Source organism: Buteo buteo, chromosome 9 (assembly GCF_964188355.1).
Source record: "Buteo buteo chromosome 9, bButBut1.hap1.1, whole genome shotgun sequence".
Lineage (NCBI taxonomy): Eukaryota > Metazoa > Chordata > Aves > Accipitriformes > Accipitridae > Buteo > Buteo buteo.
The window spans coordinates 8314879-8326594 of NC_134179.1; the positions used below are offsets into that span (position 1 = coordinate 8314879).

The window sequence follows — 11716 nt, forward strand, 5'->3', positions numbered from 1 at the left end:
TTGAGGATCAGGGTTATGAGGACATTATTCATCATTGACAGCTCTGGCAAATTCAAGAGTGTTTTAGAGGTATCAGTAGAGAAAATGACACTCAAAAGGGTGATGGGTTCTATTCCTTTATGTTGTTAATGTGCGTAAGTGCTCCAGAAGTTTTAATTGTACTATCAGCGGTGTGCTAAGGCACCAAAATGATGCAGTGTTACGGTGTTGCCTTGGTCATTCTGATTACAGAATTTAAACTGCATGCCTTTCTGTGAGCTTAGTGCCTCTCCAACGTGCGGTTTATTCTTCCTGCCCCTCTTCTCCTCCTCTTCAGTCCCTACAGGCAGGAGGAACTGGGAGAATCTTGCACTCTGTCAGGACAGCAGAGTATGAACTTGTCTCTCACAGTAGAGGATTACTTTCCAGACCTTAAATTAAAATGACATTTGAATTGACTCTTTGAAATACGGATCTGTAGAGAGAATAAGAGCTGCTGGTCTGGGTCTGTGTTTTACATGCAGAACTAGACAGTTTTATCGATGTAGTCCATAGCCGTGTCTTAGTATGGCAGTGCCAACAATTATGCATTTCACCAAAGAAGTTGCACTGCTGACTTTCAATCCTGGCTGCCTGAGAGAACTCTCCAAAATGACTGCTGGTACTAAAAGACAGTAACATCCAGCTTTTAGTAACTGAGAAATACTGCACATCACTTGTGTAATTACCTGATCATCTTAATGTCTTGTAATAAGTCTGATTCTTAAAACGTTAATCCAAAACTCTAGACAGCTTAATCTTTTAAAATAGTTTTTTTTGTGTTGCTGACACTTGCCAATTTGTTTTAGTTTGTAAAAGTTTTCTGTGTCTGTGTCCACCTTCCACTATGCATCTCTTGACTCCTGAGCTCATTGCTTATGGTTGCTCAGGCATGTTTCTCTTGCACCCGGATTCATTCTCCTCCTTCCTCTTGAAGTGCAAGTCTTGATTCTGATGTGATGCTGGAAGCATGATCTGGTTCCTTGTATCTTAGGAGGAGTTGTTCCTACTTCTCTAGTTCTGCTGAACTGCTGAATTTGCTCGTGGCAGCTCCGAGTGGATCTCTTCGCGCTTTCCAGTCACGTTTATGGCACATACGGCTTGGCAGGTATTCTGAATGTTCCTAAACCTTTCTGTTCCAGGAGTCCCGCTATGAAGGCAGATACACAGGATGCAGCAAGCGTAGATCAGCCATCACAGAAACAATGTGGCCAATCTTCAGGGTAAGCATTAAACACACCATTCCATCAGATTGTGCTTGCTTGAGCTTAAGGAAATTTATAAAGAGAATGTGAGAAGTCTTACTTTGCTAGTTAAATATCTTGGGAGCTTTCAGTTTGGAATGGGCGGTCACATTTAGTTGCAATATAGAGCCTTTTTTTAAATTAAGTTGCATATAGCTCTGGGAAGCTTCCTGCTTGCTGAGAAGACAACTACTCATACAGTGTTGGCTGATCATATGTTAGCGTACGCCTTATTACTGAGTAGGACTAATACAAAGAGAAGTCACAGACTGTCTTAAATTAGGCTGCTACCCACAGACCAATAGATACCTCAAAAACAAATGCTACTGAGTAGAATCTTTTTACTTGTTTGTTTCCAATTGAACTGATGTTAGAACATGCCATCTAGAAAAAGGTTCTTCTACCTCTGTCTAGTTCTCATATTTTGTAGGTGAGTGTTCAGGGCTGGTGAGGCAATTGGGTAGGTAGTTAAATATTTTTCTTCACGTTCACTTCCTTCCCTCCGAAGGCAAACGGCAGTCCTCCCAGAATCTCAATCAACACAAAACTCAACAGATGAGCAAGAAAATGCAGGTATGTCGCTTCTTCAAAAGCACCGAGTCTTGGGATTCTCCAGGACTGGGAAATTAGTACCTTGAAGTTTTGATTTTTGTGTGTCTCGTTCTCTCAAGAAAAATCTCAGAGCTAAGTCATGTTATTCTTGCTTTGAAGGGAGGAAAGGTTTGTTTGCTATTAATAGGCATTCGACAAATAGTTATGTCTCTATGTTTAGTCTGTGGAAATTCCAGCACTTGAGATTTCACACTCTTACTACAATACTGTCTAGATTTTTTTCTTGGACTGATTTACTGGTCAAAAAGAAAGTTAGTAATTTTCAGTTGTGGAACAACCAGTGGAAAAACACCATTCTGACCAATTTCCATCTTCATGCTGGCTTCTGTTGTTTCTAGGCTCAAAAGCTCTCGAAGAAGAAGAGAGCACTTTCAGCTCCCCACTTATGTTTTGGCTTCAGCAAGAACAAAAGAGGAAAGAGTGTCTTGGTGAGAAGAAACCAAAGAAAGGTTTGGTTTTTGAGATCTCTAGTGATGATGGTTTTCAGATCTGCGCAGAAAGCATTGAAGGTGAGAACTGTGTGGTTTTGGTTGTACTGGGTTTAGCTTGCCTTGCTAGAAGTAAAATTATGACTTCTGAGGATCTCTTACGTGCTTTTTTATAGATTTAAAAAATACCGAAAACCTATTTCTTAATTTATGGCCCTGGAACAATCCTAGTTCCTTGCAGTGTCTGGATTGTATTGAAAAAGTTTGGTGTTGGGTATTTTTTTATCATTGTCCCATTTAGGCTTATCAGTTGACCAGTGGAGTTGAACCATATTTTTTCAAGAAATAGTCAGTGTGGGTCAGTCAGGCAGTAGGGTATCTAGACTTTTCCTCCAGACCAGTTGCTGAAGACGCTTACTTCCCTTTATACCAAAATTAATTTTGGAGAGGATGGAAGCAATGGGATCTGAGGATCTTAATTTATGGCCCATGAAAGGATGCAAACTTTGTATTCTGCAATAGCTTATTTAAATACAATCATTTTGTTGGAAAACAGCATACTGCACACGTACATAGCAGTCTACCGATGATATATTGTTTCACTGGAAATCTGATAAGAAGCGGCAAAATAAGAGGCATAGCAAGGCCCCTGTTTTGGCAATCCTCAGTCCCCAGCACTCAGATACTCCTTCACTATCTCGTCTTCTGTTTATGTGACTGCAGATGCCTGGAAGTCACTGACGGACAAAGTTCAAGAAGCCCGTTCTAATGCCCGCCTGAAACAGCTGTCTTTTGCAGGTAATATCCAGTGCCAAACTCATTTCTACTGTGCTTTTGAAGGTATGAGAGCAAACAGATCTTCTTGTGAGCATCTTAGGGTTCAGAGTCTTAAGAGTTTTAGTTCAGCTCCTAACTGCTCTATGGAGGGTAATTTCTTCCCGATTAAATAATTGAAAACTCTTATGGGGAATGAACTAGCTAATACAGTGCTCCTGTGAAAATTGCAGGCTAGCACACAAGCTGTATTTAACACGCTGCTGTGTCCTCCTTCTCCAAGTCTGCACTGTCAGTTGGATTATTTTTTTTTTTTTTGCGTGCTCTATTTCTTGTTCCAGGTGTGAATGGTTTGAGGATGCTGGGGATTATCCACGATACTGTCGTGTTCCTGATCGAGCAGCTGTATGGAGCAAAGCACTGCCACAACTACAAGTTCAGATTTCATAAGCCAGAGGAGGCCAACGAACCTCCTCTGAATCCACATGGCTCTGCTAGGGCTGAAGTCCACCTGAGGCAAGTGTGAGCTTTGTCATTGGTAAGGTTAACAGCCCGTTTGCTCGACTAACTGACGCCATGGCAGGGCATAAGCAACAAATCTCTACAGCACTAAAGCTCTTAGTTAAAAAGCAATGTTAGTAACTTCTGCACATAAATCGACTATATTGCATCTTCTGAGTCTGCATGTTCTTCTGTGCCACTTTGTTGACCGTTGCATTGTTTAACAAAGCTTTCCTGGCTGATGCTTTTATTCACGGTTCTCAGAAACTGTCGTGTGTTACCCTGATGCATAGAAGGCTTTAAGAGAGGACAGACCAGAGAAGGTGTAAAGCAGTAAACATGTCAAACTGTTGTGGCAACCATGTGTTTCTTTTCAGTCAGTAAACCAAACTTCCTTTCCTCTCTTTAAATTGCAGGAAATCTGCATTTGATATGTTTAATTTCTTGGCTTCTAAACACCGACAGCCACCAGAATACAACCCAAATGATGAGGAAGAGGAAGAAGTACAGCTGAAATCAGCCCGGTATGCAGCAGGATTTAAAGGTTCAAAGGGGAAAATAATGCTGTGCTGTTACAACAAGCTGATCAGGCTTAGTTGTGTGCTGCATTTTTTGAGGTGCTGTTTAAATCTTGAAAGCTACCAAGCACTAACAAATATAGAGGAGACACCTACAACAGCAAGAGAACTGACAGCTGAGGGTGACCACCAGACCAGTCTTCCTTTGAATGTTTCTTTTCCTTGCTAATGTAAAACAATCTGATGAGCATTTGAGCAGAAAAGGGAGGAAATTATCTTTTACCTGTGTATACAAACACTGAATTAATTTTGATTGTGTTCTCAGTGGGCTGCAGTGTCACAGTATCTAAATTATTATCTCTTGGAAAGTATCCCAGATAATACATGGCACAGACTCTCAAATAAAGGTCATCACTTAGCAACGTCTTTGTGTTCTAGGAGGGCGACTAGTATGGATCTGCCAATGCCCATGCGCTTCCGACACTTGAAGAAGACCTCCAAGGAGGCAGTTGGTGTCTACAGGTATGGTTTTGCTCTGGTACCGCTGCCTCTGGGACAGGGAAAGGCGAAAAAGTGGAAGCCTTCTGTGAAGTCAGGCTGCAAAGTTGAGGAGAAGAAGCATGTTTGGGGTTTTTCTCTCCTCCTTCCCCCTGCCTGAGTTATGTATTTGAAAAGTCAGCGCAAACTACTTACTCCTTGCTGGCTTACCTTGGTGATAGCGAAGGCACGTGCTCAGGAGTGAGCGGGAGAGACCTAGTATTGTTCTTGTTAGCGTTACATTATAGAAGAGTAATGATACCACAGCAATCCTTGTAACAAATAACCTGTTTTCTGCAGTGTTTGCAATTTTAGGTTTCTGAGCTTCGCTTGTATCGTTTGAAATACTTCCTTATCTGTTGACTTTTTAGGTCTCCCATCCATGGCCGGGGTCTGTTCTGCAAAAGGAACATCGATGCAGGTGAGATGGTGATCGAATATTCAGGCAATGTCATTCGCTCCATCCTCACTGACAAACGAGAGAAATACTACGACAGTAAGGTGAGTTATGGGCTTTTGTAGAAGTTCTTAAAGAGTTTGGGAGAGCTAGAAAGTGGCTGTGAAGGTAGGACAGGCTTACGTGAAAACGGCGTTTGGAACATCATGAACTGGGATTACAGACTTCTCAGGGTATTTCCATTCTTGCTGGAGCTCTAGAGGCGCTTCTTGTTTTCTGCTGTGGGCTGGGAAGGGCCTCAGTCCAATCTTAGCATTGCAGAGCCAAAGAGCATGGGGACGAAAAGGTTCAAGCGTGAGCTTATGAAGACAAGTGAAGAGAGGTTGCAGATACTCTCGAAGGCTTGACTTTTGCTTGCCATCACGAGCTAGGTTGTCTGCTAGGGTGGCTCTGTCTTCACTTCCCTGAGGTAACTCTCTTTCTGTCCTCCCTGCTTAGGGGATCGGTTGCTACATGTTCCGCATTGATGACTCTGAAGTGGTGGATGCCACCATGCACGGGAACGCGGCCCGCTTCATCAATCACTCCTGTGAGCCCAACTGCTACTCCCGGGTCATCAACATCGATGGCCAGAAACACATCGTCATCTTCGCCATGCGCAAAATCTACAGGGGGGAAGAGCTCACGTACGACTACAAGTTCCCCATTGAAGACGCCAGCAACAAACTGCCCTGCAACTGCGGCGCCAAGAAGTGCAGGAAGTTTTTAAACTAGGACTTCCATCAGCTGCAAGTGAGCCCTGAAGGGCCTGGGGCGAACCAAAGCTTCACGTGAATCCCTCCCTGGCCATTCAGACGGGATGGGGAGGCCGGAGGCAGGAATGAAGATCAGCTGGGCTCAGGGACCTGACTGGCGGCTGTGTTTCTCTGTCAAGAGTCCACATCTTCATGTCTCGCATGCGCACACTTACCCTTGTGAAAGACACGGGTGACCGGAGAAGATCCTCGGCGTGATTATGTTTTTGCTATTCTCATTTCCCCCTGCCCCCGGTATTTGTTTCTCAGCGTGGGCCTAATGAGTGGGAGAGGGGAGGGGAGGTCGGCTCAGGCCCAAGCGTGGGGGAGCGATCATGGGTCCTGTCCCTCTATCCCTCTCCGTCCCTTGGCTCAGAGTGGTGAACGCGGAGTTCTCCTGCTCCGCCTCGTTCAAGGGCTGGGTCAGAAGTTCGGTAGCATGGTGTTTGAGTGAGCTTACCCCCCAGGGAGAGAGACTGCACCCCGCCAACCAGCTACCCTGAGGACTGTGCGCGTGTCTGTGGTTCCTTGTGCTCTGCGTCCCCAAAACACTATTGGTGAGCCAGCTGGCGTCCTGCACAGCATGGGGGCAGCTGGTGGAGCTGGTGCGTTGCACGGGTCTGACTCGGCTGGTTTCATCTGGGAAGGGCGAACTGAGGGGAGTGGAACAGAGCAGCCTGCGACTAGACTGAAGAGGGTTTGGCTAGCGCTTGGCTCCGAAATGCCTGCCTGAGCCCAGGGGAATTCCTGGCATTCATTAGTGGAGAGGGGGCTTGTGCCAACAGTTAATGGCACTGTCAATCGTTGTGAGCGAAGGCTTCCTTTCAACAGTGCCCTCCGTCTCTGGCTCTGTCAGAGGGAAGTGGTCCTTTCCCCAGTCCTATCTCCAGCAGCTGGCTTCCTCCTCTGCCCAGCAAGGTGAAGGTGCTTCCAGTCGGCGGCCTCTCTGCCACCATGGAGCTTGTCCAAGGGACAGACATCTCTAGGGAGGGATGGGGAGTGTGAGCTAGCTCTGGGGTTGGCCACGTACCTCTGTAGAGCAGGAGCTAGGGAGGACTTGCGTGGAGGCTCCCACAGGATTCACTCTGCTGAGCCTCGCTGCAGTGTCCTAGGGCTGGGTGGGGAGACAAAGGAGCGATCCTGTAGGCAGGCACCTGTCGTGCTGCGTCTTCCGGGTGTAGTCACGTCATCTTCCCCGAAAGGCAGGGGAAGAGGCACCAAAACAGTGCGTAAGTTCTCCACAAAGGCAAGGCCAAACGCTAACCAGCCTCATCTGTGCCACGCAGCATCCAGAAGCACACAGGGAATAAATGAGTGATTGTCATGGTGGAAATTGCTGTAGCTGAGGAACCAAGCTTGTTTCAAGCCAATCAAAAGATGCTGTTGTCCTGGTTAAAGCAGCGTCAGTCCTCCTCCCGTCTGGGTCCGCTCTGCGCCTCCAAAACAAAACACAGAGAAAGACGTAAAAAGCCCCAAGCCTAACAAACGATGACATTGGATTTTACTCTGTTCTGTTTACAGTTTAGTATTTAAGGTTTTATAAATGTAAATATATTTTGTATATTTTTCTATGAGAAGCACTTCATAGGGGAAAGCACTTATGACGAGGCTTTTTAAACAGTGGTATTATCCTAATTTAAGAGAATCTCTTTTTAATGATTTTTTTTATTTTCATAGGACGGTTATAGGAAATACCTGGCTGGACATAGTCTGATCCTTTCTCCAGAGTGGGGGGGAGTACACATTATTTTTATTTTTTACTCTTGTTCTGCCTTTTTGACTTCAGTAACTGTTTCCAGGAGGTTTGGCTGGACCTTAAACTTTATTTCCCCGTCAAGATGGGGGCGGGAGGGAGAACTGCCCAGCTTAGCAGGAGTTTGACTCTGTCTGAACGACTGTCCGTGCACCCAGGCAGGAGGCCCAATGCTGCCTGGCCCCACGCCGGCATCCTCTGTGTATTTTAGAAGGAAAAATGAGATAAAAAGAGACATGACCCTCAATACGTCTTCTATTGGGGGGCTGGTCCAGGCCACATGCCTCGTCCTGCAGTCTCTCTCTTGAAGGCAGAGGAGTCTTTCCATGGAGAAGGGAACACAGGAAGCGCCCTCGCTTTTCCAAGCTGTCCCTGCAGGTAGATCAGCGGCCATTCCGGGAGCCGGCAGGTTGGAGGGCTGCTCTGAATTGGCCTCGGCAGTCAGTGGGAAAGGGATGGGAGCCGCCTGCTGACTCCCCAGTGCTTGCAGTGGGGCGCCCTGAATCTGCGCCCTTCGGGCCTGAGACCTCTTCCTCTGACCTGAGAACGAAACACGGCGCTGGGAAGGTTGAGAACTGCCGGTTTCCTTTCGTTATTGCACTGTGTGATGATTATTTGGTGATAACTGTTGAAAGAAAAGTCAAATTGACGCTGCATTTGTTACTGAGATGATTTGATGCACTGACAGTTTGGTGGGAACGCACATACCTTGAGGAGGCCAAAGAGCCTGTGCCCGGGGGACTTCAGCCCCGTGTCCCTGAGCACAGCCGCTCTCGGTCCTTGTCCTTTTCTGTTTCTGATGGCAGTGCTGGAGGCCAGCCCTCGCCTTGGCGAAGCCCATGAATTTGCCGGAGTAGCTCAGCTCCACTGCATTTCCTCTTGCCCATGCTGCAGCTGCGTCCTGATGACGGGGAGGAGGAGCGTCTTCCCCAACAAGCGGATCAGTTCCCTCTGCCTGGCTGCGTGCAGGAGGCGGCTGTGGCTGGGAAGCACTGCCCAAAGCCACCTGGCATAGGGAAAAGCAGAGAAGGGTTGGGGGCAAGTGGCATGCCACAGGAGCCCCTGGAGAACCGAGCACCCGGCATCTCTCCTGTGAGGGCCGGTCGAGCCCGCGGGTCCGGCTGGCTGTCTGCTTTGCTGCTATACCCGTCGCGGCTGCCTCAGCGGGAGCCGCTGTGGCCAGTGAAACTGTCTGTACCCCTGGGAAGCTGTGCTGCGCCTCGCAGTGAGCCTGGGCCCTTCGGGACGAGTGGCAGCAGCAGCGGTAGGGAGAGTGCGTGGGCTCACTGCCATCCACCCCCCGACTCTGTCCCGCCCGGGCTGGCGGCGAGCACGGCACAGCTTCCCCGTGTATGAATGTATATTTTATAAGGACTGACGCAGATCACGGTATCTGGAAATACTGAAAAAAAAAAAAAAAAAAAAAAAAAGGAACCTTAGGGCGTTTATTTTTCTTCGTACAAACCGACATGGTTTTTGTGTTGTTTTTTTTAAAGGAAAAGCGGGTCATTGCAAAGGGCTGGGTATCTTTTCTTTCTGGTTTTCTTTCATTTCAAAGCAATACCAGGTTCTTCAGCAAGACGGTCTTTGTGCAGAATCATGCCATTCAAACCCATACTACTGGTCCACTCGCGACACTCGCAACTTTTTTTTATAACTATAAATACGATATATATAGGAACTAATATAGTAATGCACCGTGTAACGAAGCCTAGTTCAGTATCGGTCCATGGCTTTTAATTCTCTTAACACTATAGATAAGGATTGTGTTACAGTTGCTAATGACGGCCGGGAAAGCCACACCGGGTGTTCCCCACCGGACGGCAGCTCCCAGGGCAAGGGCTGCCGGACCGGGGAGCCGGGAGCAGGCGGCTCGGCCTTTCCCAGCCCTTCTTGTTACCAGTCAGTACTTGTACAACTTGGTTTCTTCTTTTTCTTCCTCTTGTTTTGGTTATGAATGTTGGGGTACCACCTGCATATAGGGAAAAAAAATGTGCTCTGTGCTTTCCTGGTATCTTTTTAACGAGGTACAGTAGCTTTGTCTATCAACCGAGAACTATACTTGTGGTGTTTCTTTTATTGAACTTAACAGTCTCTTTAGTAAATACAGGTAGGTGAATAATTGTTTCAAAAAAAAAAAAAGGCAAAAAAAAAAGCTCTGCAAAGGCAAGGTTATGTTCTAGAAATACATTTCTTGACAACTTATCATGTATAACAAATCTCTTCTCTTTTTTTTTTTTCTTGTGTTCTTCCAAGCTTCTGGTTGTTATTTTTTTTTTTTTTAAAAAAAAAAAAGAGGAAACGTGTCTAAAGTACATCAGTGTTAACTCCCTGTCACAGGGAAGAAGGAAATACTTTAATAGTTTAAAAAAAATGCTGAAAGCTCTGCAAAAGACTGAATGTAAAAATAAAAATGTGTACATAGTTGTAAAAAAACAAAAAAAGGAGTTTTTAAACATGTTTATTTTCTATGCACTTTTTTTTATTTAAGTGATAGTTTAATTAATAAACATGTCAAGTTTATTGCTGCAGAGGGTTGCTCTCGATTTCTTCTTGATGGGTGAGAAGCCACTTCCCCCATGTCGCTGATGCTCCTCCTGGAAACTACCACGGCCGGTGCCAGCGGTGGGTTTTCAGCAGAAAGGTGCTTGGCTCCGGCTCACCACTGCCGGCATGCGCAGGTCACTGTGGGAAGCTGCGGGTCTTCCAGCTGGGCCGCCGCCTTCAGTAAGCGGCCAGGCGGCGGGACCTCACGCCAGGGCTGGGATAGGATGGGGAAGGGTGACGCGGTGCCAGCGGTGTGAACATTAACCTGCTGGAGGCAGCCCGCCGGCGCCCAGACGCGGGGTCTCGGTACAGAGGGCACCATGGCCACGGCAAACGACAGGGCTGTCCTGCAGACCATCTTTAACCCCAGCACCCCTTTTGGGGATATCCCTGGGCTGGACGAGGAGGAGGAGGAGGAGGCCCAGGAGGAAGGTGAGGTGAGGTGGCTCTGCCAGCTGGGAGCAGCCCCTGCCCGAGGCCAGACCCTGCGCGCTGGGACGGGGGCTGCGGGATGGGCAGCGGGGCTGCGCCCCCTGGGCTGTCCTGGTGCTGGCCGCTTCCCCGGCCAAGGCCTCCCCTTCACGCCGCCACAGGGGAAGCCTTCGCGCCGGAGCTGCTGGAGCAGGTCCGGGACCTGGAGCTGCAGGGCGTCTCTGCCGCCGAGTCAGGAGACGTGAGCACGGCCCTGGAGCGGTTCAGCCAGGCCATACGCCTGCTGCCCGAGCGCGCCTCGGGCTACAACAACCGGGCCCAGGCCCTGCGGCTGCGGGGGGATGTGGCAGGTGAGCAGAGCGCTGCTGCGGCCAGGTCGCAAGCGGCTCCCCGGTACCTCAGGCAGCCCCCCGGTATGTCAGGCCCACCCTGACACCTCTCTCGCCCTGGGCAGGCGCCCTGCGGGACCTGGACGTGGCCATTCGCCTGAGCCGGGGCTGTGGCCACGCTGCCTGCCAAAGCTTCGTGCAACGCGGCCTGATCCACCAGCTGCAAGCCCGCCAGGAGGACGCCCGGCGGGACTTCGAGCGAGCAGCGCGACTGGGCAGCGCCTTTGCCCGGCGGCAGCTGGTGCTGCTGAACCCCTACTCGGCGCTCTGCAACCAGATGCTCTGCGAGATGCTGGGGCGGCTGCGCAACCCTGGCGGCACCGGCAACGAGTGAGACGGGCAGGAGATGGGCGAGGTGGCGCGTGGGCCGGGCAGAGCCGTGCTCCCAGGGTGGCTCAGGTGGGCACATCCTGGCTGCCGGAGCAGATCCATCGCTGGTGCCTGAGATCCTGTTCCTCCTCCTCCTGGCTGACAGCTGGGGCCAGGAATTCCCGAAGTGCCTTGCTTTGTCTCGACTCTGCTCCACCCCCAATAAACCTCCCTGTGTCCCTGGCACTTGGGCTTTCCTTGCGGCGTTGGGGGTAGTTGTGGCGTTATTCCCGTGCGCGCGCAGCCCCGCTGCCGTGGGTCTCCCCGTGGGTGCGAGGCTGGGCTGAGCAGGGCGCTGAGCCCCCTCCATTGAAGGGGGGAGGTGGGGGGCACGGGGGGTTCATCCCCTGCCCTGGCTGGGTGGTGTCCAGCCGCTCTCACGTGCGCCAGGGCTGTGCTCATG

General features: G+C 49.1%; 2 protein-coding genes across 8 annotated transcripts in view; both read left to right on the forward strand.

Moving 5' to 3' along the window:
* The window catches only part of KMT2A (lysine methyltransferase 2A), a 50087-nt gene extending 39975 nt beyond the window's left edge, over positions 1 to 10112 (forward strand). For 4 of the 6 annotated variants that reach the window (XM_075035197.1, XM_075035199.1, XM_075035198.1 and 1 more), the window contains exons 28-36: positions 1161 to 1241; positions 1771 to 1835; positions 2213 to 2383; positions 3026 to 3100; positions 3418 to 3592; positions 3994 to 4101; positions 4534 to 4617; positions 5004 to 5133; positions 5528 to 10112. In XM_075035197.1, the coding sequence (XP_074891298.1) occupies positions 1161 to 1241; positions 1771 to 1835; positions 2213 to 2383; positions 3026 to 3100; positions 3418 to 3592; positions 3994 to 4101; positions 4534 to 4617; positions 5004 to 5133; positions 5528 to 5803 (1165 nt within the window). In that variant the 3' untranslated portion in view covers positions 5804 to 10112. Of the gene's footprint in view, positions 1 to 1160; positions 1242 to 1770; positions 1836 to 2212; positions 2384 to 2858; positions 3006 to 3025; positions 3101 to 3417; positions 3615 to 3993; positions 4102 to 4533; positions 4618 to 5003; positions 5134 to 5527 lie in introns of those variants that run through there. The other 2 variants (XR_012651568.1, XM_075035201.1) reach the window with 2 other exon arrangements.
* A 301-nt stretch (positions 10113 to 10413) lies between these two features.
* Positions 10414 to 11492, forward strand: TTC36 (tetratricopeptide repeat domain 36). Of its 2 annotated transcripts, none has more exons than XM_075036762.1 (3): positions 10414 to 10555; positions 10717 to 10905; positions 11010 to 11492. In XM_075036762.1, the coding sequence occupies exons 1-3, from the start codon at positions 10444 to 10446 to the stop codon at positions 11276 to 11278; spliced, it is 570 nt and encodes a 189-aa protein (XP_074892863.1). In that variant the 5' UTR covers positions 10414 to 10443; the 3' UTR covers positions 11279 to 11492. The 2 variants fall into 2 exon arrangements, with proteins under 2 accessions (XP_074892863.1, XP_074892862.1); XM_075036761.1 differs by having other exon boundaries at positions 10444 to 10565; positions 10601 to 10905.
* Positions 11493 to 11716: the final 224 nt, after the last annotated feature.

Coding starts and splice junctions, on each gene's coding strand:
- TTC36 (XM_075036761.1), top strand. CDS start 10,444: ATGGCCACGGCAAACGACAGGGCTGTCCTGCAGACCATCTTTAACCCC. Junction 10,566..10,600: donor CAGGAGGAAGGTGAGGTGAG/GTGGCTCTGCCA, acceptor CCCCTGCCCGAG/GCCAGACCCTGCGCGCTGGG. Junction 10,906..11,009: donor GCTGCGGGGGGATGTGGCAG/GTGAGCAGAGCG, acceptor CGCCCTGGGCAG/GCGCCCTGCGGGACCTGGAC.